The sequence below is a fragment of the Pangasianodon hypophthalmus genome, chromosome 11 (genome assembly GCF_027358585.1).
Source record: "Pangasianodon hypophthalmus isolate fPanHyp1 chromosome 11, fPanHyp1.pri, whole genome shotgun sequence".
NCBI lineage: Eukaryota > Metazoa > Chordata > Actinopteri > Siluriformes > Pangasiidae > Pangasianodon > Pangasianodon hypophthalmus.
Window position 1 is genome coordinate 3,188,003 of NC_069720.1, and position 27,615 is coordinate 3,215,617.

The 27,615-nt window shown below is 38.4% G+C and overlaps 1 protein-coding gene across 5 annotated transcripts in view; it reads right to left on the bottom strand.

Moving 5' to 3' along the window:
- The window catches only part of nfat5b (nuclear factor of activated T cells 5b), a 50,128-nt gene that overhangs the window by 2,041 nt on the left and 20,472 nt on the right, over positions 1-27,615 (bottom strand). The window contains exons 2-14 of one of the 5 annotated variants that reach the window (XM_053238072.1): positions 15,031-17,995; positions 11,990-12,052; positions 10,735-11,311; positions 8,822-9,008; positions 7,486-7,676; positions 6,616-6,788; positions 5,702-5,836; positions 5,525-5,577; positions 3,377-3,509; positions 3,213-3,281; positions 3,024-3,118; positions 1,187-2,909; positions 61-309 (exon numbers count right to left, since the gene is read on the bottom strand). In XM_053238072.1, the coding sequence (XP_053094047.1) occupies positions 80-309; positions 1,187-2,909; positions 3,024-3,118; positions 3,213-3,281; positions 3,377-3,509; positions 5,525-5,577; positions 5,702-5,836; positions 6,616-6,788; positions 7,486-7,676; positions 8,822-9,008; positions 10,735-11,288 (3,543 nt within the window). In that variant the 5' untranslated portion in view covers positions 11,289-11,311; positions 11,990-12,052; positions 15,031-17,995 and the 3' untranslated portion in view covers positions 61-79. Of the gene's footprint in view, positions 1-60; positions 310-1,186; positions 2,910-3,023; positions 3,119-3,212; positions 3,282-3,376; positions 3,510-5,524; positions 5,578-5,701; positions 5,837-6,615; positions 6,789-7,485; positions 7,677-8,821; positions 9,009-10,734; positions 17,998-27,615 lie in introns of those variants that run through there. The other 4 variants (XM_026930808.3, XM_053238071.1, XM_026930806.3 and 1 more) reach the window with 4 other exon arrangements.

Sequence of the window (27,615 nt, forward strand, 5' to 3'; positions counted from 1 at the left end):
CTTTCCTGATGAAAACATTCTATCTGAAAGTTCTCAGTATGCTTTTTATTAATCATTTACCTGTAGGGTCTGTAAGGTCCTAGTATGAGCGAGAGAGGCTGTTGCTTTGCTCCTGAAGGCTCACAAGGAGGTCATCGATCTTCTCCATGTTCTGGGAGGTGGTGAGGGGATTCTGGACATTTCCGGATTCGCTCATGGATGAGTTGAGTAAGGAATGAATCGCCCCTTCACTCTCTCTCTGGTTCTGGCTAATGGCAATGATCTGGTTTGAGAGTCTGCTTCCTTGGGAGTTCATCATCTGACCACACTCTACAACAGAGAACAAAATCAGGACCTTTAAGAGCTAAGAAGACACGTTTAGGCCACATGGTATCCTTTTTCAGATATGGAAAAATCATAGATTTATTAGCTAGCCCACCGTGCAGGTCAGAGCTCTAATGTGCTGCCCTGTTATGCTTTCCTGGAAATCCAATGACCTCAGCTAATATATATAATTGAATTCAACAGTATGACATGCTAATTATATGCATTAAAATAGACTATGGAAAATAAAGGACTATTTTAGCTATATATTCTGATAATGTCTCTGGTGGTGAAGTATCATGTTTACATCCTCAACAAAAAGATTGAAAGCCTGATTTGAATCTGTGTTCGTTTTTGCTTGATGTGTTTTGGTGACTGTGTGTGTTGTGCTAGCGTTACACTTATTTTTGTGCTTCATGGACGCTAGACATTATTTCCAGAATCAGGAATTCGAACGGATGTCCCTTAGTATTCCCGATTCTGGAAATACTGTCTAGCATCCGTTCAAGTTGATGAACATTTGTGGTAAAAATCGTCCTTGGTTTGATCGGACAGTGCAGCAGGAGGCGTGATTTGGAAAAGAGTAGCTCGCTGCACTGCATCGAGGTGCTTTGACTCACCAAGAAATATATGAACCACTTGAGGGGTGTTACACTTAAATATATCAGATGAAAATTGTTCATGAGAAAGTCAATAGGACGTAGAGTTTTTCCTTCTCTCGTTATTGGATGAGTAAAGTAAAAAAAAAAAAAAAAATCACTAACTGCTAATTAAAAACTGATAACCTGAATACAGAACCTGTTAGTCCCAGGCTCGCTATCTGCCCATGCTCCTCTTACTAGTAGTTCAGTTATAACAGACTGTACATGTTTATCAAGTTTACCATTCTGTATTTCATAAAGGAAGAGGTTCGGTCGCTGGTTCTGGTTGGGCTGGTTGAGGCTTCCATTCACTGTGGTCTGGAACAGGGATCCAGGTTGCTGTACCGGAGACGAGGTGGTGGTCTGAAGTCCTGCCACACTGCCCTGTGCAGCGAAAAGCACCTCCTGCGAGGCATGCTGTGACGCATGTGGCATTCTTGGCATGTCAGACTGGGCTATAAAGAGATTCACAGAAGGCTGAGTGCCAGTGCCTGAACCCGGTGCAAGCTGCATTGGCTGTTGATCCTGGAACAGCTGTTGCTTACTCGCAGACTGATTATCCACAACAGTGCTCTGATCGTGGAAGGACATGGGCTCGGATGGCACTTCCTGCCTGACGGCGATCATGCCGTTCTGGGGGTAGGACAGTGATGGGTTCTGCTGCTCTGGAGAAATTAGGCTTGTGGCATTCATTGAAGGCATCTGAGGCTGACCAGTGAACATGAGGCTGGACGGCGGCTGCTCTGGAGACATTCCTGAGCTCAGGGAGTTATAGAGCAATCCGGCCTGGTGCTTGTTATTTGGTGATTGCTGGATGCTCTGAAACAGAGAGCCTGGCGGAGTTTGCGAGGCTTGTTGTGGGGATTGCTGTTCCATGGGTGTGCTCTGCTGAATGGAGGACAGCTGGCTTGTGGCTTGGAACACAGATTGTGGCTCAAGGCCAGATGTCTGCATAGAGTTAAGGAAAGCTAGCTGCTGGGACTGGTTGTTATTTCCTGCAAGTTGACCAGGTAAGGCATTCTGGGAGAGAAACATACTAGTTGCAGAGCGTTGAGGTTCTGCAGTCAAGTTGGACCCGTCAAGAACGTTCATGGTGTTCTGGAAAAGGGCGGCTTGGACTTGTTCTTGAGTGGGTGAAGTCTTCTGTGTGTGGAAAAGAGCCTCTTGAGGGGACTGGGCCTCAGCCAAGGTGTTTGAGGTGTGAAACAACGGAGAAGAAGAATGAGAGGTTGCTTGCTGAAGAAATCCAGATTGAATGGAGATGAGATCTTTTGCTTGGTGATACATGACGGCTTGCTGCTGTTGTTGCTGCTGCTGCTGTGGAGATGGTTGCTGGAAGAGTGTATTACTGTTTTCCACCATGCCCTGAGAAGAGCCCTGCTGCTCTTGACTGCATTGCATTGGAACCTGGGGATGGAAAAGATGATGCTGCAGGTTCTCCAGGACTTGCTGCTGCTGCTGCATCTGCTGCTGGTGTAATTGTTGTTGCTGGATTTGCTTCTGTTGAAGCTGGTGCTGCTGCTTCTTGGCTAGTGAATCTTCTGAATGAAGCTGGATGTTGCAGAACCCTTTCGCTTGCAGCTGGCGCACCGCCTGCTCGAGCTGCGCCACCTCATCTGGAGGCAGGAGAGAGAGTTGGTGCTGCGGGCTGTCGTCCATCTGGGCAATCCCCACCAACGTACCAGTTGTGGTCCCTGATCTTTCCTGGGCTAGACTGTCACTGTCTAAGAGGAACTGCTGGGCCCCTTGCTGGAGCAGAGATTTCCCAGACACGTGGAAGGAGTTGTTTTGGGTGGTGTCTTGTTTCTGAATGTTGTTTAATGTTTCCTTGTTGGAGAAAACGGAACTCTGAGGCTGCTCTTGTTCTTCCGGTTGACAGGCTACAGAGTTTGCGAATGTGGTGCTGTTGGTGGAAATGTTGCTCATTTCTAGGGTCTGTTGGGCGGAGTTCATAAGATCAGAGGTCTGTGGAGTAACCAAGTAGGAGAGAAAAACATTCATTCAGTAGGGCTACTGTTTTTGTGTACAGCATATCACTTATATGCATTTATTTACAATGCATCATTTACTGAAAATAACCTTAAAGGATGCTGAGTTACTGGAGACCTCCATTGGAGTCACGTCTTCTGTTTTGACGAGAGGCAAGATAGGGACGAGCAAGGCACTTTCCATTACTGTTTTAAACGACAAAAAAACTCAGAGAATGCACTGACTCAGTAATCTAATATTATCAAATTAGCAATATAACTGTAAACCGTTCAGGTTTACCTTTTATCTGTTCCAAAGAACAGGGTTTGCCTGGAGGCCCGGTCTCTTTCTTCACAGATACATCCATAACTATAAGTATGTCAAATGAATGATTAATGAAATGGCTTCTAATGTAGAATATGTACAGTTAAGTCTAGTGCAAAATACCTCATAAGTGTACAAACCTGGCTCTGGAGTGTAAGTGAATGGTTGCACATCGTGGCAACGTCCAGCATTAGTCACCACATAGATCCCAACAGACACGGGAGAGGTAACGGCAAGATTTTGATATGGAGGAACTTTGACAATAAGATGATTCTAAATGGGAAGAAAAAAAAAAAACTTAATGGTCTCATATAAAGAGTTGTGGACTGGTGGTAATGACAATGAACAGAGACAATTGGTTACAACTATATAATGAATGGTTTAATATCACAAACACATATTAAAATGGTTTAATATCAAAATGGTCTAATATCATAGTCAAATGGCTAGAATGAGTCAAACCAGTCACATGATGGCACTGTGGGCCTTTTTTCAGCCCTCTTGTGCTGCCTTATTTTTCTCTATATTGTAATGGTTGTTTTTTGAACAATCATATGTTTACTTCATTATAGGGGTACTTTGGAAATGTATCCCTGTCTCTCTTATAGGTAGATGCACTCCTGTTTTACTAATAGGATTCAGTACAGAGCATAATCCGGTGTGACCGAGTTTATATAGATAGACATACTTTATTGATCCCTTGAGGGAAATTCCTGTTGTACTCCTATTATCCTATTATCATTCCTACTAGTATAATAGTAGAGTTTCACACTACTCTTATATTAGGAAGGTATTTAATAGAATGAGGTATATCTACTGCTATCTCAAGTCATTCTAGTTACACGATACAGGACAAAACAACCAAGAAAGACTGACAAGGTTTGAGCTTCTCTACTTCTGACTTACTTTCCAGTTTAACATGGATACCCTAAAGATTCGCACTTTCTAAAAACAATTTACGCCGAAGAATTACCTTTGTTTCTGTGTATAATCTCACCTGGATACTGGATTTGTACCTAAGAGCTGCTGCTGTAATCATAAAGATCTGCTCATACTGAACATCCTTTCAACACACTTAGTACTGTTTATCTTTACTTTTCTACATCTGTATACTGTAATGATTTATGATCTAGCGTCACCCAGAAGGGGACAGATTCCATGTTGTGTCTCAAGGTTTCTTCCCCACACCGTCTCAGGGAAGTCTACTGTTAAAAGCGATATGCAAATGAAATTGAACTGAATGTGTACACATATACAGTGGGGTCCAAAGGTCTGAGAGTACTACTGAAAATGCTTCTATTTTACATTCTTTTCTAATTTAATACAATAATTTTCATTAGAAATGATATTACTGACAACAACCTAAGTGAAAAGTAGAATCTTTGAAATATTTACATGAATTTCAGAGTTTCTTAATATTTGTTATGTCCTATTTTTGCTTTAATGACAGTGTGCACTTGAGCTGGCCTAAACTCCACAAGTTTGTGCAAAACTTTATGGTCCATTTTAGATCAAATCCATCAGAGTGTTGTCTAAAAATGTGCTTCAATAGTAGAGAGGAAGATTCAATAGAAGAGGAAAATCTTTTTGTTCAAAGCAGTTAACATGGTCAATATCACAAATTTGCTTACATTTAAATAGGGACCTAGAAATATTGCAGAATCTTAATATTAAACATTCAAAATATTGAAGATTTACTTTCTTTGTTTAAAATATTTCTAAATTCTAAAATCTTCTGTTTATTTCCAATTTTAAATGAAAAAAAAAAAAAAAAAAAATCCCAGATTTTCGAAGTGGTCTCAGACTTTTGGACCCCATAAAAGCAATGGCTAAAATGAATAAAAGTGAATCTAAAATGTATGAAAAATAACAGCCATTTTTATGTCACTATCTGCATAAGCCTTGTCAGTTGTCTTGGTTGCTTTTGATATATGAGAGAGCATATCTGCATTATTCTATCTTTACATTAACACATGACATAATTATGCAAAACTGGAATTTTTAACATTGTGGTAAGAGTTCTGCGTATATCTATATCTGTATCTATATAAATTTAAAAAGAGCTGACATCAGGAGCTTAGTCACTTTGCAAACAGATGGCTTCTCTCACACCTCGAATTTTAATGTTATCAGTTTTCACAGAAATGTCCCGTCTCTTTTTATCGCATTCTATTTTTGAGTAACCAGGACAGCAAACTGTAGATAACATCAGGAATGGAAGCAATAATGACAACGCCATCAATGGATCAGACAGAGCAGGAAAAAACACTCTGCATGCTTTTCTGTACCTGATGGAAAAGCTCCATGTCGATCTCAGCTTCTGCCCTCCAGGACTTTTCATCTGTGAGGAAGACGAAAACAGACGTCAGACTGCATACAAGCAGTCTAATAGGAAACATTTATAAATTTAGATTAGGCGAGGAGGGAAAGAAAAAAAAAAAAAAAAAAGAGATGTGGCATCATACCCGAGATGTTCTCTTGAAATATCACTTTGGTTCCCTTGAGAAAGTTCTTTCCGATGATAAACACCTCCTCGCCTCCTCGTACCGAGCAGCTGTGCAGACTCTTTTTCAGGATCTCGGGTATTCCTGCAGGTTGAGCTGCAGAAAGAAAACCACACGACTATTAGTACGAACTGTCACAGAATAATCTACAAAGAACTCTAGTAGTCAAGTTCAAGGTTCTTCCACAAGCCTATGATTAAAAATAAATAAATAAAGTACTCAAATGGCCATAATGTAGAGATTGGCATTATTTATTATACAGATAAGAGACCTGAGTTTTCGAAAAACACAGTATTGTCTGATTGGCTACCAGGACGACATATTTCTCAAAGGTTCTACTGTAATATATTCACTGTAGATGTTTTCTGGTAATTGGTTCATTGATGATTTACAGTATAATAAATTGAGTAATCCAAGCTCATATAGCTCTTCTAAAGAAAAATAAAATTTTTAAGCAAGAGAGGATTATCGCTTAATATTCATAATAAAATGTCCCTTAAATTTAGATTAATCCATGTCTGTGCCAGATTATGGCTACATACGACCACCTGTTAAACTGAAATCTGCATTAGTTAAACTGAGAATCTGCATTAGTTAAACATCAGAGCTGTAAAACTTATTTAAAACTTGGGTTTCCAACCTGTTTATCTACACGGACATGACTACAGCTCACGACTGGTGTGTGAGCAGCTGATGGGAGTAAAGGCAAGATTAGCAGCACAGGCTGTGCTCACCACCATAAGCTAAATTAAAGCAATTTTTGTGTGTGCTAGCAATAATATGAATGTATGTCAGTATATATGATAAGAGCAGCAGCTGCTTTTGCTAGCCTATTAGCACCGAACGCACACCTAGAACAATCCAGATCTACTCACTGCACAGTATAGGAGAGGACGGTGCCTGTAGAGTGAGCACAGAGCCGTCGGCTCGAGGGATGTTCACCCGGAACACCAGTCTGGCACGGGTGCTTTTCTTCTTGGATCCAGCCACCCCGATACGAGCCTCCACATCTGCATTCCTCAGTTTCAGGATGCCCACGCAATCCACACTGTAAAAATATCCACCAGTCAGTCCTTCATTTTTTATTACTATTAAGATGTCTCCTGATCAAATACACAATGAGCACTGGGCTACACTGATATGGAAATATTTTTTAATATTTTTTAATACCTATTTGGTATTAAGTGTGGATTGTCCACGCCACAAAGTTACTGGAGAAAACCATTCAAGGTATTCTAGACACAACTGGTCAAGACAATGTTTTTGGAACAATGATAAAACTCACACATGGCACAACACTTGTTGACTTTTTTGTCCCCAAAAAAAAAAAAAAAAAAAAAAACCCAAAAAAAAAATAAAAACATACTGCTAAAAATGATCTCAGCAATGAAAATCCCTCAGTTATAGGCAAATGTATCTATTATTTCTCATTATAATACTATAAAAATTATATAAGATTATTTCTAGACATTTGTACTAATTTCAAGCTTAAAATTGTCTATTTTTTATCTTAATTTTAAAGCATTTATTTCTACAAAGAAGCTAAATCACCTGCCAATAAATCAAGATTTAAAAAAGAGCACAAACGTCTAGAAATAGGCTTAAATTTTATATGTGTTTTATAATAATCTTATAATAAGAAATATTAGCCACATTTTGTCATATTTGAGATATTTGCTTTTATTAAGGTATCACTTTTTTACCATGTACACCGAATGCTTTAAATGCGAATGAATAATACTCACGCAAGAGTCATGTTATTGCTGGGGTCCAGAGGCACTTCGATGACTGTAGTGCCCTCGATGTCCACTTCTCTACAGGCGGTGGTGTTTCGACCGGTCACTCGACAGGCCTGGTAGAATCCATGAGGCTTCACACGACCTGCGTCATTACTTACAAACACCTGCAGGACGACGGGCTCCTTCACACCCTCGAGCTGTGGGGATTAGTTAAAAGAACAGCCGCCGATGAATATAAACACATCAACTGACCATCCTAATGACTACATTTTAGTTTTAGTAGAAGGTCATCACTAGGCAAAGAGAGGCAAAAGGCCTTGGATGGAAGACTAGTAAACAGACGAGGTCTGTAATACATCACTTTGACAGTGATTCCTGAAGTAAAGGAGATTCAGGACAGAGTCCAGGGGTCTCTAGTTAATCTCCCATGCACACATTCTCTTGTGTAAACCATGCATACACACACTTCAAAGTTTTTTCCTGCACGTAAAAATCTGATAACAAATGAAACAGAGCAACCTGTTAAAAACTTTCATATTTGCTTACATTAGTGATAACACAGGAACAAGGTTTTGCTCAGATTTTAAAGTCAGACAGATTCACTGAATTTTCTGCAGCTATCTAAAAAAAAAACAACTTCAAACCACCTTTTTTCATGTTCATGTCACTATTGCAAGTAATTCATTTTCTCAATAATCGTAGCTGCCTTTTTTTTCATTTCTCCCCTAACCCTAACCCTAACCCTAACCCTGAATTGAAAGCTTTGAGAAAAAGAACCCTGTTATTCCAGTAGGGGAAAAATAGAGGAAACTCAGGATCATAAACTCAGCTAGTGATAAAATGTAGTATTGATGTAATTATTCATTAGCAGGTTAAAACGTCTGATGCTGTAACCATGTCTCTTTTGAACAGAACTAATTAAGGAGTTTCACAGCAGTGGGGGTGAATACTTATGTTTTATATTAGTAAAAACATCTTTTGCCAGGCTTATAACTACTGATCTTCGTTTTGGGTAATAAACTCTGCACTTGGATTCCATGACTGCTGTGTAATATATTACAATTTCTACATCACTGCTGGGAAAGTTAATCTTCTTGGACCTTGTCATGTGCTCCATGTCATCTGCAACCAGTTTAGGGCTTTTTACAGGCAAGTTGATTACGCTGTGTAACAATCTGGCAGCATTTCTTTTATGTGAATCTGCAGGGTATTGCATACGTATTGTGTAGGATTTATTCTTCATAAACACATTTTGTAGATTTGGAATGGGCTTTATGCATGCTGCGATAAATTGAGCCTTCAGAAGTGCATAGATTGCACAAAAATGTTCAGCTTGCCCCACCTTGACAGTAGGGAAGCCTTGCTGGGTGCGGTCTTTTACAGAACCCCGGCTGCCCTCAGTCAAGTATCGGGCTCTGTGCTGACTCTCAGGCTGGACGAGGATCTTCAGCTCCTTTCCTTCGCTTTTCTGCGGGTACTGGCCACACAATATCCCACCTTTCTGACCAGACGCCTGGTTTCCATCGGGACTAGAAAGCAAAGAGAATGTCATTGTAGTGAATAGCTTCAGGGTCATTGCTATCCAGTTACACATACTGAAGTCAGCTGGCAACGCGTAACAAGGTTAAAATTACACTCTGGGATGGTGTAGTAGTGCTAAATAAACACCACGAAGATATAAACACATCATCACGCTAAATTATGCCAATTCAGAGAGGAGCAGCGTCAGGCGTAAGCATCAAGCTTGAAATCTGAAGTCTATTGAACCAAGACCATGTTCAGGAGTATTCAGTTTACATACATAAATACTTAATTGTAATAAAAAAAAATAGATAAGTAAGAAAGAGAAGAATAGTGTTGAATGAAGTTCTTTAAATCGAGATGCAATACATGATCAGGGACTGAAATATCGAAGCAGTGAGATGTTCACAAGTGGATTGAATAAACTGGAGAACATTCACAATCTTGTGATTTATCTCAGCTCTTCACAAAGAGACTAAATGAAATTCAGACTGAATGATCATTGTTTATGTTGCGATGCCCAGCTTCACTTCATCACACATCTGCAGGTTTTGGGTTTTTTTCGGCCAAGACACTGTTTTTGAGCTTTCGAGCTACCAGTTATGTACTACAGAGTCAAAGTGGGAATATAATAAGGCTGATATGATGATAAATTGATTATATAAAAAGTTAATTGGTCTACGCACAACGGCCCTCATCTTTCACACACTTTTCTGGCCACAAGCTTCAGGATCTTGCATATTGCAATCCGATTGGCTCTTTCCATGAATGCACATTTCCGTGCACCAGTTTCTAACGGAAAACTTTTGATATGAAATCAATATTGCGATATATTGCATCAGAATTGTGGGTAGTGTCAACACTTTTATAACACTGACTTGCATTGTTTTTTTTGGTTTTTTTCCCAGTCACAAACAGCTAACTGGACATTAAAATCTATTTAAAATATCTTTTAATATAAACTATGCGTTAAAATAAATAAAAATAAAGCTTTGCCAGCACTCTGTTAGCAAAATTAAATGTGCGCACATTGTTTTATCAGGCTATTGTCAATATCTGACAGTGAAATGACAGTCTTGACGATTTGTAATCATGTCCATATTTTCATGAATGGAGTCGAATCTCCAAAATTTTTCCAGAACGGAAAATATGATGGATGTTTCTGATTCCGTGTTTTCAAAAGTCTCACTTATGTTTTGGCTGTATGAGTATTGGATGAATGAGTAACTGTGTGCTTATCAAACATCTACATGGCTTCTGACCTTCTCAGACCTCAAATTGTCCATCATGAGGTCTCTCAAAAGCCAGACCCCTAGCTTTCGCAAGAGGGTGGTATGTTTGGTGACAAAACATGGCCTAGCCCTGCGTATTACAGCGAAAGAGGACATCTGACTGACATTGAAACCAAACACCATAGAAACTCTCCTGGAGCATGCTGGCAAACAGGCTGGATTATTTAGTTTACCTCCCACTATCTGTTTAAAACAAAACTCAAAACTCTTGAATAACTTTAAAAGACTGGATGCTGGGAACCTTTTTTTTTTTTTTTTTTGCACAGCACAGTGCTCTGAAAAGCTCTTCAAAACTCTTCCATCAGAAACTGGTGCAAAGAAGTCCATATTCATGGATGGAGATAAGACATCAGATTGCAAGATTCAAGATCCTGAAGTTTGTGGCCAGAAAAGAGTGTAAAAGATGAAGGATATGGAGCGTTGACTCTTATCACTCACTCACCTTGCTTTACCACTGGCCTTGTTTTCCGAGCTAAATTTGGAGAGCACAAAGTGTGGACCTTTGGCACTGTCTGCGTCAAACACATCCATGCTGGCTTCTTCAGCAGACACCGGCTTTGGCCCTGGCTTCTGACGTGGCGTGCGTTTCCGGGCCTTGCGTGGAACCTCTGTGTTGTCGTTGTACGAACTGGAGCTCATCATGCTGAAGTTGGAGAGCGAGTTTTCCATCCAGATGCTGTTGCTCTGCTCCGAATCCAGCAGCACATCGTCCTGGCATCCCGACGTGTGGCTGTTGTCGAACAGGTCCTCCGGCGGGGGCGAGATGTTCAGCACTGGTCGTTTGGGAGGCGTCATCTGATGGTGGTGCTGATGCTGAGACCCTCCTCCGCCCTTCTCTCCACAACCCCTGGTTAGTTTGGCTTCCGTGGAGAGCATATCTGCCTTCCTACGGCTACTCGCGTCTCCTGGAGTGCCGGCATCCTGCTCTGTGCCCAATGAGTGCACAGTGAAGCTGGAAGAGGTGGAAAAAGCACTGCTGGCACTTCCCTTGGTCATAGCAGAGGTGATGGAGGAGGCATCTGCAGTGTGTACAATTAGACAGTGAATAAAGGTTTCTCTCCTATTTTGGCTACCAGTCCCAGCTAAGCAGCGAAATTTCCACACAACTGCTTGCTTTGTGGTTTGGATCTCCAATTACAATTTTTTTTTTCCAGTTTTTATTAATGCATCATAGTGTGTATGAGGATTGTAAATGGAAATAAACTACTAAAAGTGTTGTGAGAACAAGAAAACAAGATTGTGAGCTAATATTACGAAGCAATTGTCTCTGAAATGCAACCTAAATAAATGCTACATGTTAAGCTCATTTTGGCATTCATTGTAAAACTGGCACACGTATAAAAACAAGGTGACATCATCGTCTTTACATAGCTCGTGCCAATGAACAGCTTTCCTAATACTGTTCTGCTTTTAACAGTAGAGCATATGGCCTGTATAGATCTTTACATATATCCTAATAATTACCTCTGCACTTAGTATTACTACAGAAAGTTCTTATATAGATCATTTTTTTGTCCATATGAGTTCATAAATCTGAAAACTGCAAACCACAGTCGATCAGGCCGGATCAGAAATATTGTGTCAAATGATGCATTACAAATGATGGGTTCTTTTGTCAGATTGAAGTTTTTCTTTCTTTTTTTTTTTTTTGTTGGGACTGAGCATAGCCACAGAAACAAAATAAACCAGCTTCTGACCTATGAAGCAGAGAACTGCAGACCATTTTATATGCAGACACTCCCTGCTTCAGAGGGAAATTCCTGGAATAAAAACGAGACAACGAATGAGTAATAAAATGCTGACCATTGCATATTATTTTCAAAAGATGAAAGGAAATTTTTTTATGAAGTTTAAAGAATTAATAAAAAAAAAACTGGAACTCATCACTAGTGAGCCACGGTCCATGTCTCAAGTCTACTCTTAGCCCTATTTGGGGGAATGAAGTAAATACAGGATCAAGAACTACATTGAGAGTACAGAACATTTTGAAAGCATTCATGTAAAGAGAGGGCTGACAAAAGACTGAGCTGATAAAACTGATAGTGTGAGGGGGGAAAAAATGTGGTGCTGGTGTGCAGTCAGGGCAAAAGTGAGAATCATAATTTAACATATATTAAACCTTTTTTTTTTTTCCCCTTGCCTGAAACAAGTGATGAATAAGAGATGAATTGCTATGAAGACATGTATATAGAGAGAAAGGAAAGGAAAAACTGATGGGAAATATAATAAAACTGACTAACAACACATTTCAAAGCAATGCATTGTGTACAAATAAACCCTACTCACTCTAATCTATTCATCCCCCAGTCTGGCCTTCTGATTTTTCAAATGATCAAATATGTAGCAATACTATTCTGATGTAACTAAAACCAGGAAGACACAGCACTCCCACTACAATAATACTGAAAATAGGATCATACCTAAAGTTTTTCCTTTAAAATATTAGCAGCTAATTTAGGGACAATGTCACAGCTGTTGGGTTGAAATTTATTATCAGGATAAAATATGAAAATTCAGAACACATTAACAAAAATAGGAACCATCAGTGAAACCGCAAGAAATGGAAAATGACAAATAATGAAAATTTAATTTTACTGTAAATTCAAAATCTAGGCTGTCTATTTTTATTTTTGGACCATTTTAAACACTGAAATTTTTCTTTATTAAACCCAAGCAACCAACCAAACAGCAAAGAATGTAAAACAATACAGGTCATTGAACCAACAAAAGAAGAAAGAACTGCTTTTTTGTATTTAGGTCACATTATTATTCCTCCTCTACTGTAAATTTAACAATGTATTCATGGTGTCTCTTGATATGATATGACTAAACTTGAGACCATCTCATTTTAAACCTGTAAAAAGTTAAACTGTTTTAAATAATTCACACTGTATGTGCTTTACAAGTTTATATTCTAGGTCCTATACTAATTTCTGTTTATATGAACTTACTGGTTGGTGTTTCTACTATTCATTTCTTAATTATTAATATTCTTACTAAAGACATTCTTCATATACAAGCTCTCTGTTACAATGCAAAGTCGCTGCTTAACGCTCAGTGCTTAAGGTTCTGAGATCAGAAGATTATACGCAAGTTCAGATCCCAGGACTGGCAGAGAGCCTCGTGTTTATTATACTGGAGCATTTTAAATGTTTTATCGAGACCAAGGTTGTATTTGAATGCAGTTGTTTTATTTAAATACTTTATTTCTATCCTTTATGTCTATTTAAACTGAAGACTGTCCTTCAAACTACAACTATTCAAGATCAGTGACCGCATCAAATGAAAGATAAAACACTTATTTTATGAATACTGAAAAAAACTGAAAAATGCATTTAATTTAAATAAATAAAGATCTTGTTGAAACTAACAATAACAATTTTCCCCATTTAATAAATAAAAAAAAAAAAAAAGAAACCAGGAGGCTCAAAGAAGCTACAAAGCAAACATTTTTAAAGTAAGCATATATAACAGAAAAGTAAGCACAAGCATTAGATGAGCTTTGAAAGATCTGGCTGAATTCAGACCTATTAAATTTGAATAGATTTGATTGCTGCTTTGAACAGATCAAAAAAAGATCAAAACTGAGCTTTTAATGATTCTTTTAAATACTGCTAATAATCATGAACTAATTTGAAATCAGCTTCAAACATGCCCTAAAGCTAAAACCTACCCTTTTTTGCAATGCTGGGTAATAAAATCACATGGATTATAACTCACTGCAATGTGAGACTTTCTAACTGCTTCACCGGTTTCCTTTCTTTTTTTTTTTTAGCAGTATAACTTTTCATTTAATTTACATTTCATTGACATGATGCATTTGATTTGTAAAAGGTGAGCGAGTCATTTATCCACGCTTTCAGGTTAACCTGAAGTTTAACTCACTAGGGGGCATCTGATGATCCACCCTTCAAGAGTGACCAGCTTTTGCCCCACCAAACCACATGTGTAAATATTTGCATGATTTCCATTTTATTTTGGAAATGGCCGAAGGAAAGCACTACTTCACAGTATAAAAGATGAGTTTATGCTCCAAACCTTGCAAAATAAAATGCAGGGCATGCTCAAGCACTAAATAAATAAATAAAAAAATCAATGCTTTATTAGTATAGCATGAAAAGAAATGTTCCTTGTTTACAGTACCGTTTAAGAAGAGACGTCTTAAAAATGATCGATTGCACTCTTGTAAACGTAGACAATCATTTTTAGGGGTAGTATGTGAAGAGGAAATAAAACAAGCAACAAAAGCCTAACATTGGAGCCAAGTTGATGAGATATACAGGGTACCAGAGGATAGGGTGGACCAGCCCAAGCTACAACGTTGGCATGTGATGACAAGCAAAGCTATGAATAGCAGCCCTGAAAACAGTGACAGGGAGGGGAGCAGCGCTCAAAGATGCATATAGCACATGTGCTTTTGGAGGCTTCGTGTGGTTCAGGACAGGTGTTTGGAAAAGCCAGACGAGGGCTCTCTTTACATAAAGAAGTGAAATGTGTGGAGAGAATCAGCAGTAGCCTATATTAATGTCCTTGTATGTTGTTAAAAATGTTTTTTTTTTTTTTTTCCTTATAATATCTGTGAATACCACATTAAACTGGGTCAATGGGTGCACAAACAAACATTAAAAAATATATATAAATAAATAAAAACAGAAGAGGAAAATAGCCAGAAGATTTAAGGCCGATTTGAAGTGAAACCTGCTGTCTCGAGTTAAGATATAAACTGGAAATACTTCACCTTCCTTCAGCTACAGCCAGCATGTCCTGCCTCATGGCTGCAGTTGGGTACTGATGTCCAAAGGCAACAGACTTCTGGTTTACTCAAACTCACCTTAAACCTAGGTACTTTGATAAAGGAGTAGAGTAAAAAAAATACTAAGGTGAATCTCATTTTGAATGTTCATGTCTGAGTGTATATATTCTCCTGGGATAAGTTTAATGAGGAGTATTCCTGCTAAAAAAGCATGTTTTCTCTCTCTCTTGTTTTTTTTTTTAAGTTCCTGGAGGTCTTTTTTTTTTTTTTTTCCTTTTTTTCTCCCCAGTCATGCACTTATGTTTGGTGACTGCACTAATATAAAAAAGTGGCCAAACCAAAATATAATGTGAATTATTATTAATAATAACAGGCAAAAGAATACCAGTGTGTTTGGTTGCTGACTCTTGTGAGCCGTACTGAAAACTGGTCCTCAGTATCAATGCAGGAACTGTTCAAATTTCCGAGAGACATTTACAAATGGATAAGTTTGTATGCCTTCCTGTGGTTAAGTGCTTTCTTTCTTTTCTTTTCTTTTTTCTTTTTTTGGCTGTCTATGAACCTTGATGTTTACACCCAGAGAAACCTCCCTTTAACTCCTGACAAAGAATTCAAAGGAAGGAGTATAATTATAATTTCCAACTAGAAATGTTAAAAAAAGTTTTTTTTAAATGAAACTCCTTTTAAAATACGTATTTATACAAAAGTATTTAAAAGTATACAAGTTTAAAAAGCTGTTTTAGTGTTCATGTAAAATCTTTTTCTTCTTCTTCTTCTTTATTTTTAAATTAACGTTTTTTGAGATACCTAAGGATATACTTCACTTAAGCAAACGTGAAGTATATCCTGGTTCCGTGAGTCAGACCTAAACAAAATGCACCATACAATTACACCAAACACTTAGCTTACTTATTAGCTGACTTTGGAGAAGCCACTCTGAAAAGATGTAATATTAATAACAATAAAACAATTAACAACCCCTTCCATGACCACTTATGACAGGGGTCTTCAGTCTTATCCACAAAGAACTGCTGTGGCTGCACATTTTCATTTTTCATTATAGACTTTTTTTTTTTTTTTTTTTTTTTTTAATAAAGAATAAATCCAGTGAAGGATTAGAAGAAAGGACAATAAACCTCCAGTCTTTAGCAACCTCTAATGTTTAAATACAAAACCCAGGAACATGGTGCTAACCTTCTAACCTAGTGTTAGTTATTACAGTAGTTAGTTGTAGAGTTAGTTGTCTTGCAGGCAGCCTAAAGGTGGATATTGGGACAGAGCCATTTCTAGCGCTGCTCATATGGAGCTTGGAAACTGACAAGAGTATCTGAACATGAGTTTTCCTATATTTGAGTTATAAATTCAATTTTCTGTGGCGTATTTAATAAATTGACATTTTTTAAAACCATTTTTCTTTGTTATGTTTTTAAGTTGCTAGAGGTGATTTTTTTTTTTAATCAGAACCCTAACTCTTAAGGTTTCAGAGTTCAAGATTTCAGAACCCTAAATACAAATTCAAACCTCAAAAATATAAATTTTATATAAAGTTAGGTCAACAGTGTATCATCAGGGATTCCCAGGGGAAAAAAAAAGATGCTTTGAGATTCAAAGATTCAAACCTACACCATGACCACAAAGTGAAGTGAAGAGAAACACCAAAAAAAAAAAAATAAGAAAATAAAATAAGAACCAGGAGGTAACTGCATCTAAAGCTTTTATGTTCTACTCAAATAGCTAGCTGACTACAAAGAAATTAAGCACTCGATGCTCAGTAAACACCTAGGGTAACTGTTTAGGTAACATTCTAGCTAGTAAGGCTATGCTGATGTTAGCTTGCTGGTAAGCGTTAGCAGCTGACAGCCTGAGTTAGCTGTTCTGGCATCAGAAATGCTTACACATACAGCGTCTCTGAGACTCTCCGAAGAGTCTGGTGCCTTTTCATCATTAAATTAAAATGCACTGGGTAGGATTTAACTGCAGTTCTTATTGCATATCACTTTATACAGTCTCTGATTTAGCCCAGGGGTGTCAAATTCACACAACCCTACAGAGATTTGTTTCTAGCCTCTTCTAACTCACTACATTCAACCCGGGAAGGTCTTGGGAATGAACTGATGAGTGGAATCGGGTGTGTTAAATAAAGTAGAAAGCTGAATACAATACTGTGGTCTTCCATGACTGGAGTTTAGACTGTTAGCTGCTAAAGATCGCCAGCAAGCTAACATTAGCGTAGCCTAACTAGCTAGAACATTACCTAAAAAGATAAACTGGGTGTATACTAAGCACTTAACATCACTGTAGTACACTAGTTGTTTGACTAGAAAGCCTTATATGCACTTATCTCATTCCGGTTCTACTTTGTTTTTCTTTCTTTTTTTTTCGTTTCCTTCTATTCACGACACTTCGCGGTTATGGCGCGAGCATGGACGTGGCAGACGACTCTGATTGGCTAAATGCTGCGTTCGACCACTCGGAAAGCGTCTATGTTATCCTGGGAATCCAGGATGATTCACTTTTGGCCTAATTACCATAAAATCTGTATTTTTGAGATTAGAAAGTTTTGTCTTTAGTGTTCTGAATTTGTAAAATCTGTAATCTTACCCTTTGCAAATTCAAAACAATGGAAAAAAAATGTAGATAAAATGTAAATTTATCAAATACACTGCAGGACAAAAAATGGAATTTTATTGTGTATATAATTTAAATATATAAAAAATGTATCACATTCAAATACTTTTATCAGCTTCTAAGCACCATGCGCTCACTGATATCATCAACTGGAAAGAAAGGGGAAAAAAAAAAAAAAAAAAAGGTTGGGGAACTTTACCTGAAGTGAGGGCTGTTGGGGGGGAACTTGTCCCTCCTCCACTTTTCTGACTCATGGCTGCAATTTTCTGCTCAATACAAGGGGGCAACTGCAACTCTCTGGGGAGAAGATCATACACTGATTCTGGAAGAGAAACAGGAGAAAAAAAAAAAAAGACGATCGTTAAATGGTCTCTGAGCATGAGTATAATATCTGTATCTGAATCGTACGAGATCTCTCATGCAAACATTGCTAATAAGGAATTTTACCACAAAACTCAGACCTAGTGTATGTCGCTGGATGAGATTTTTTTTTTCTCTAGAATGTGCATCAAGCAACAGCAAGAAAACAGTGAGTCAAACGTGAGGATGAGCGCTACTAATTAATAAGCAGCTAGTCCTTTTTTTTTTTTTCTTAAACAGATGAAAGAATCCTGCCTTCTTGCTTTCTATTGGCTCACGACATCAAGGCTCAGGAATTCACGTTATAGCTCACCTAGAGCCAATAAATGCACGTCTTTCACATCATGTGTCCTTTCCGTTTTTCTGTCTGGCAAATTTTACAGCTGCTTTAGAACACCGTAATTTTCAGGTGTCTCCTGTACTGCTGCAGCAAGGAGTAAAAAAATCGTAAATGCTAAGACTAAACTGTTGATGTCAATAATTCTGACATAATGTGCACTTAGAAGCAGGATACAATTGCATATACTCAGCATGTGCTTTATTAAGATGAATCCAAAAATCCATATTTGGAGTCAAAACACAGGCAGACAACATTTAAAAAAACAAAACTCAGTAACATGGCTTGGACTTCAAGCAGCAATAAATGCACGATAAAACTTCACAAAGAAAGGGAACAGCAAGGTAGCTTACACATAGACAAACTATTCAAGCGCTAAACACAGAACAGGTGTGCACAATCAGATAACAAACCAATAACAGGACAGTGACGGAGACAGAACTAGAACAAAACAAATAATAAGCGCAAACAGCACTGCTAAGAGAGGATTTTTTTTTTTTAACTGACTTATGAATATTATATAATATTCAATTTGTATAGATATACAGATTGCAAAAAGGTTTGCTGGTCCTTAGTTCTCTAATAGGATCTGAGATTAAATATCAGCCATCGCTAATATTTAGTCAACTAGAGCATATCCTTAAACAATGATAAATTTCATAGTGGTGATAAATAGGTGTACTTGTACATTTACAACGACATTTCCATTACTTTATATAACATTCAAAGCGTTGGCCTTCAATTCATCCTCAAATAACCCCAGGGCTCTATGTTAAACCTGACACAAAACTTGGCCATCAACCTGGAAAAAGTCCTGACCATTTTATAAATGGCCGAGAGCGGTATTATATTCTACAATTTAAGAGCCAAAAGCCAGGGACTGGCTGCAGGACCCCCCTCCCAAGACAGCAGGCTATTTTAGGCTAACAAAAGCACAATGCCCTCAAACCATGTTTAGTATGCCAATGAGCATTGCTGAGCCGCTTTAGGACCATCGAGTGTTGCAGTGACTCGTCATTTAAGGGGAACTCGCATGTACCAAGAGGTGGAATTAAAATAACTGAACGCAACAGTATTTCCACTTTTTCCATAAACCACGATTTGCATTTGCAGCTATTCTGAGAGATATCATCAGTAAAACATAGTGCCCTTTATTACATTTAACTTCTTTATATCCAAAAAAAAAAAAAAAACCCCTTTCTCACTTCACTGTCTGTATCTCTGGTGTGTGGTAGAGGAACTGGTACCAGAATAGCCGACAGCAAACCTCAGCTTGGCAAAACATATCAGGTGCTAATGAAACTATAATGCACTCGGACAAGCTCATTCAGCAAGCTTTTCTGTCATAAATTCAAGAAATAAACCTGGCTTTTTTTTTTTTTATACGGTGTGAAGCTCAGGCAGACAAGTGTGCAGGTGGAGGCAGACAGCCGCTTCAGTGAACACCATTAAAATGTGTTTACAGCAGAGAGGCAGGGAGTGACAAAGACACTCTATTCATAAGGGCTTCTGGGCAAACAGGAGGCACGGAGGTGCATTTTAGAGAGACAAAAACAGTTTTATGGCCACGGCTAGTTCACCGTCCACGTCTCTTTATGGACGACATTATAGGAGTTGTTGCAGTTTCCTTGTTTAAATCTGCTGCGTTCGTTAAAAACGTCACGCTTCATGCTCTTATGTGTTGCTTTTAGGGAATCTCACTATTATCAGTTTCATCAGAGTATGTTTAGGTTATTAAACAGACAAATAAAACTATTAGTTTTCAACCGTCTGATATTTTTGTTGTACAGCAGCATTTCTCAGTTGGCAAAAACTTTTGTGGACAAACTCCCACGCTGTAACCGCACTGCTACACACTGCAGTGAATATTATAATTATAATCTGCTGATTAGTGAATTCTGACTGAAGTGAACTTGTGAATGCGGGTTTGCCAGTTGCAACGCTCTGTGACCTCAAGCCAAAATAGCATTCACTTGATGAATCACTCTCTCACAGACACAACGGTTAAAAGAAAGACACACCTAGTTGGAGAGACTCCCCTTTAACAGGGCCTGATGGGAAGTAAAATTCACTGTAATGGCAGGAGTTAAGCCATAATTGACTTTAAAGAAGCATTAAGTAAGATTTCTCAAAATTTGCCAAGAATAGATCTCTATCGGTTAAGTAGGTAAATAAGTTTTGAATGATTTTTTGACCCCGCCCCCTTTTCCCACACATGAACAGGCCAGCATTAGTAAAGATTGTCATGACATCATGTTCTAGAGTACTATATAACACTATAAACATGCAAAATCCAGCTTATAATGATTTATGAGAAAGTGCATGTTAGCAGGGTGAGGAGTGAAAGCGTGTGAGGGTGTGTCTATAAAATGACTGACAGGACAGCCATGTAAACACGAACGTGCAATCCGGACCGTAACGCAGTTTTTAAAGGGGCCTTCTCACCCACGTAATACTTTTCTCCTGAGGTCACGGCTTAAATCATCGTATTTTATCATGTTCTACATATTTTTCCGGCTTATTCATATTATTATTAGTAAGAAAAAAAAACAGAATATTGCACATTTAAGCATTAAAATGTGGCTGTTGTCACCACTCAGTTATGTTAGTTGTTTATCTGGACCATAAGATCAATCAGCTTGGGTGCTGTGAGTACTAATGGAGTCAGTCAGTGTTATAAATGTATTGATGACACCTGCAGTATCTGAATATCAGTATTATATTTTTCATATTTCTCAGACCACCTTCTTACAGCTGAGGGATTCAAACTGTGGGAATTGCGGGGGAATGAAAAATACCAAAAAAAAAAAAAAAAAAAAATTATGATTATGGTTGATGAAAAAATGTAAAGATCTGACAAAACATCAGTCTTTTCTTTTCCCGAATAAAACCTAAAACAATCGACATATGAATCTGGAATGACTGACAGTTTTCAACGGACCCCTTGGAAGCCCCGCCCCTTCCCGCCATATCACATAATATCTGATTTTCTCACTTGAAAGACACGGTGCCCTTGTTTTCTGTCACAGTAAACAGAGAATGTTTTGAGTTTATTAATTTGAAATAAAATCTATCAGTGTGATGGAGTCAGAGTGTATATATTAGAGATGCCACTGAATGGTTTTGAGGTGAAAGAGTGGTGGGGTGCAAGTCTGAGAAGTACACCTTATTCTGAGAAGTACACCTTATTCGTCTGTCTAACGCTAATTCAATCTCTCGATTCCATCTCTGCCCTGTCTCACACTAATGACCATGTAGAGTCACAGAAAATATGCACTCAGAGCTCCGAGTGCGGCTGGAGAATCCGTACCTGGCCTATTTCGAAGTGTTTCCACACACTGTGAGAGAGAAAATTCCTATCCTCTTTCAATTTCCTCTCACACAACCAACACACAGCGGCTGCTGTTTATGTCGCAGACCTGAGTAGAATGAAAACAGAGTGCCGTTCATAGAGAGAGTCATTTCATTGCTGTTCTGGTTTTTGCTGAAGACCTCCATTAAGGGCCTTTTTTTTTTTTTTTTTTTTTTTTTTTAATGAAGACACTTCCTCTAGGTTTCATTTGAGTGGTGAAGAGCAATGTTATTACACAAAAATCTCTGCACTTGATGGTAAAGAGTCACTTTTCAAGCAAAAGAGATTCTTTTTTTTTTTCTTTGTAACAATGAACGTTCCAGAAAAAAATGGAGTCGACCTCTTGCAATGAATGAATGACCTCTCACAATCCCTTGTTAGTTTTGTTTTAAAAAAAAATGAGGCACTACTGAGAAATTTCAACCTGGGAAACCACAAACAGACAGGTGACACGCTCAAATAAATCCAACATAAATCGCGTTAGTAACCTGTCAGACCACCATGAGCCGCCAGAACAGCTTCAAGGCACTTTGGCACAAGTCTCTGGAACTGTACTGGAGCGATGAACACCGTTCTTCCTGAAGAAATTCTCTCAGCTGGTGTTTTGATGATGTTGGTAGAGAGTGCTCTCCAAAAATCACTCCAAAAAAATCTCCCTTAAGTGCTGAACTGGGTTGAGATCTGGTGGTTGTGACGGTCATAGCATAAGAATTATTTTCATCTTCATTAAACCACTCAGTGAGCCCTCATGCCCCTGTGGATAGGGGCGGGGTCATCCGGCAAGAGGCCACACCCATCAGGTGGAAATGTTTCATCGCAGGATAAAGGAGATCAATCAGAGAAACTTCATGATGTTTCTTTCTAAGTGGGGTCAAACCATGGCAGATAAATAAATAAATGCCCACCTACATCATAACATCATAACATCAACCTTTATTTCATCACCTGGTTGTATTTCTAGGTCTCTTATTGAGAGGATCTAGATGCCAAAAGACAAGCATTGACAATCCAAATATTTATTAATGTATTACTTTTCCACAAAACCCACAAGACAAAAACAACCATTCCTCTCCCATCATGCTCTGCTTGTTTGCTGTGTGAGTACAGGTAACTTGCTCAGTACGTATGCCACTGACCATGAAAGAAAGAAAAAGACAAAATAAATAAAAGCAGCAAAATAGACCTCTATCTTAGCCCAAGTGGTGTAACACCAGTCAGGATAGCAGCTTCAGAAAACTCAGTATCTAAGAAAAAGGGTAAAAATAGCAAGAGCGAACTAAGAGCCACCTTTATAGGTTCACTGGGGCGCAAGGGATCTCTGTTCAGAGGGCTGGCGGAGATTTAAGTGAGGGCTTAACGTTTACAGCTGCGTCCACATAAGAGCTGCCGATAACACCATAGCAACGAGAGCCACCGTCTCCACATTCGGCAGGCTTTCATCACGCACCAAGAGATTTTCAAAAGGAGCAGGGAAAAAAAAAAAAAAAAAAAAAAAAAACGCACAACACAACACAGCTGCCACACCTACTGATTCGTGTCACTCCACCTCTATAATGATTGTGAGGAGTGTTTTTTTATACATTAATTTCAATTCAACGCAAACATAAAAACCTCACAGCTGAGTGAGCTGGTAATCAGAAATTTGGCATTACTGAGATATAATCTAGACTCATTTGCATTTAAAGCAACTTTAAGATCGCTTTGCTATGAAAAATATGTAAGCAAAGTCAAAATAAATCAAGATCTAGATAAGGCAAGCACTGACAACGCAAACATGCTTCTATGCAAATGAACCGCTCCTTTGCCATGTCACCACGTAATATTCAAATTAAGAAGGAAAAAAAAAAAAAAAACAAGCAGGTACAAGCATGCAGATACACATCATGAGAGCATTCATTCTCGGCAGAACAGCTCTGTTAATCTCTTGACATGCAATAAAGGGTTTGTGGAAAAAACCAAAACAAAAAAAAACAACTCTGCAATTAAAATGATCTAAAATGATCTTACTGAACATTGTATTTCCTGAGTTAGGAGTAAATTGCTGAAACAGAAATGTCCACTCATACTTTGGAATAATAAAACAGACCGAATGTTCCCAAATGCTCAGCTGAGAAATATTTTTATTTGTAAGATCAGGAATGTGAAATGCAGTTGCTTGCTGGATGAACTACGATCACAAATGCTCATAACGAAACACTTTACCTAGCTGCTGTTCTGTTTTAAAGTTTTTACACGTGTCAGAGATGGAAAATTTGGTCTGTCGATAAAGACGCAATGGAAACAGGTTTTTCTGGGAAAAAAAAAAAGAAAAAAAAAAAAAACCCGAAGTGAGATAAAGGATGCAAGTCATGTGCTTGAGCGCAATATCTGGATACATCTAAACATAGACATGGCCACAGAGAACACTCGTGCACTGTTTAGAGAGACGAAGAAGTGAATGTTTTTCTTGATTTAATTACCGAAAGCAGCATCGACGTGACTGCAACCCGGACCAGGATAAAATGCTTACTGAAGATGAATGAACAAACATCAGATGTCAAACCTCTCCATTATGCTGCTCTTTGCTTGGACTTTGCACAATTGGAATCTTTTGTCGGTACGCACTTTTACGTCGTCTTCAGGATTTTTCACACGCCCATAGCTGATGCTATAACAGAGATTACGACACATATTCTATTGCAGACTTTTTTCAGACATTCTTCCGAAATTGCGAAACATTTGAATGGAAAAGGAGAGAAATATAATATTCTAAGAAATATGGGTAGACAGAATTATCATGCTGTGACACTATACAATGTTTCGCAACATTTCATTTTGCTAAGAAATTGCTAATTGCACTAATAAGTGGAGATCAAACCAGAAAGAAATATTGTGAAAAATATTGTGTAGTGTCAGAGCATGATATTTTTGCCCTCCCATATCATTACCAAGGAAACGATTACTGATATCTTATCAGTCTTAGGAAGAAGAGAACCGTTAAAAATTTAATCAGACCCATACGAATGAGCAGTGCATCTATAGTCAGAACCCGACCTTGTTCCCCGCATGTTTTTTCTGGTTTTGCTGTAAATGTATTCATAGCACAGCTGGCCCATGGCTGCCCAAGCAGAAGTGTAAACACACTCCTTTCAGGTAATTGACATAACCCCGTGGCGGCCACACTGACGGCAGCGTCCAGACTCAAAGACGTGTGATGCAGAGTCTTGAAGCATTGCGTGTTACCAGTTAACCAAAGATAGACACGACAATCGCACTGTGTCCGAACTCTCCCACGTTGTCCAAAACACCTCCCACCAGATTCCCATCACAATCGCGGATGAATCAGATGAACTCCCACGTCAGTGCCTGACATCACCAATTAGAAGCTTATTATAAGAGGATATAAGAATGTGTTTTACATCCTGACACAATATCGCCAGAGCCAAATGTACATAATAATAATAATAATGAAGTGAAGTGACTTGTGGCCAAGTATGGTGACCCAACGGAATTTGTGCTCTGCATTTAACCAATAATAATAATGTGTTTTGAAATTACAAAGGTATAAAGCACAGATGGATTAGATTTTAGGAATGTTCAAATAAACATCATTAATAAGAGCAAATATTCAATAAATGCACACATGGATGCACAAAGGTGTTTTACATTGGAGTGCTGAAATTTTACCCAGCGTACATCACATATTTTGCAGCAGTTACAGTTAAATCAATCCTGAAAGTCATGGGGTGCAGAGGTCGCTGCTTCCCACATCCTTAAATGCATAAATGCTGTGCGCTATTGTACTTGAGAAAACAAAAAACCTCCGACTCGCAAAGGCGCAATCGAAATGGTTAGCCTGAGTCACAAGTCCCAGCTGGAAACTTAGACGAGCTCCACATCCACCTGGTAAACAACAAGCATCACTCCCTTTGATTTAAAATCATAACTCACATTTTGGGTTTCATCTGTAATGTAAATCAGATGATTTGCATTTAACTATGGTAGATTAAAAAAAAAAAAAAAAAAAAAAGATGTTAACCTTCTTGTTAATCCGATCTGCATCAGTGATTGACTTTTTATTATTATTTTTTTTTCAGGCACACGATTCTCTAGATGTTGCGATAGTAATTAATACGATTAATTCTCTCTGATTAGTGTCAAATTCCAAATTTTATTTGAACGGCCAAAACAATAAAATGCTTTTGCGTCACATCACGCTTTTTCGCTTACTGCCCCGCCCCCTTTGCTTGTTTAATGGACAGCTGAGATCCTCCTCCTGTTCAGAGCGCTCAGGCCTTCTGACGCTTCTCAGAAGCAGGTCTGATGAAACACGATCCATGTTTTAGAGGCTATTTACATGGTTGTAAATAATCGCAAAGGCCCTCCTATTATACAATCTACGTTATAAATTAGTAATTGAAACAGCACACTGAACTCTACCACTAGCTTATAAGCTATTCAGGTAGAAAAATCTCTTCCCAAAAAAAAGTCTTGTTGGGGTTTTCAATGCCATTTTTATGAGCCAGTGTCACTGCATCTTCTTAAACAATAGACTAACCTTGATGTACAAGGTACACACAGGATAAGTGGCAGCAAAGAAGGATGTTGTTTCCAAATGCAACCTGATACGTGTAATCTGTTCCTCTGATGTATCTCGAGGATTAGCAGCATTGTTTTGGAAAGCAGTGCGAAAAAAAAAAAAAAAGCAAACCGCCTCTGAGGTCCAGAAAGGAAGCTATCTAGTTAACCGCCTGTCTGTATGAGCGAATATCTGCACAATACACCATTAATATTGTTCTTTGTTACTGCAATGTTGCCGTAGTGATATTGCAGAAAGCTAAATGACCCTTCGAACAAATCAGTAATGGTAATGAGGGGTAATGACGGCCATTTTAGTGTTCATTTGCGCTGGCTGGCTCAGAGCGAAAATGAAATTGAAAATGAAATAAACACAGGCACACTTTGCATAATTAACATATGGACAGAGCATACGACAAACCCTTCTTTAGCACATGTCTTTGACAGCTTACACAACACTCAGAAGGAAATACTGCTCATTTTTGGCTGTTGGGATTAAATGAAGATGAACTGCACTAATTACACCCAGTAGATTTGGAACCCGCAATGGATGAGCAGCAATCAGAGTTTAATTTCATTTAAGTTATTTGAGGATCGTGCGTCCTTTTTCGTTCAGCAAGTGACCTCAGAACAACAACCAGGCCAACCAAGACGGCTTGATTGTGAGATCCCAGCAACTGACGCCACAGTAGACTGAAGAAGAGAGAGGAAAAAAAAACAAAACCCATAAGCCAGAAAATGAAGGGCAGCCAAAGAGCTGGGCAATGAAAGAAATGACTGTATGATTTCTTTTGATTTGCAGATTTGTAATTTTATAATTTTTAACAATAACTTTGCAATAATTACTTGTGACTTGGCAGATGGTGTAAATAAGTTATATGTTCACTCAAATTTGCTTGTGCGTCTGCTACAGTGCTGTAAAAAAGTATTTGCCCCATCCTGATTTCTTCTGTTTTTGTGTATCTCTCATACTAAATAGTTTAAGAGCTTCAAATGAAATACAACATAAAATAAAGGCAACCTGAGTAAACACAGAATACAGCTTTTATTTATTTTTTTATTGAAGCAAAAAAAAGTTATCCAACACCTATCACCCATGTGAAAAACTAATTGCCCGCTTAAACCTAAAATCTGGCTGTGCCACCTTTAGCAGCAATAACTGCAACCAAACGCTTCCAACAACTGGAGATCGGTCTTTCACAGCGCTGTGGTGGAATTTTGTCTCACTCTTCTTTGCAGAACTACTTTAGTTCAGCCACACTGGAGGGTTTTAGAGCATGAACTGCCCGTATAAGGTCCTGCCACAGCATCTCAATTGGGTTCAAGTCAGGACTTT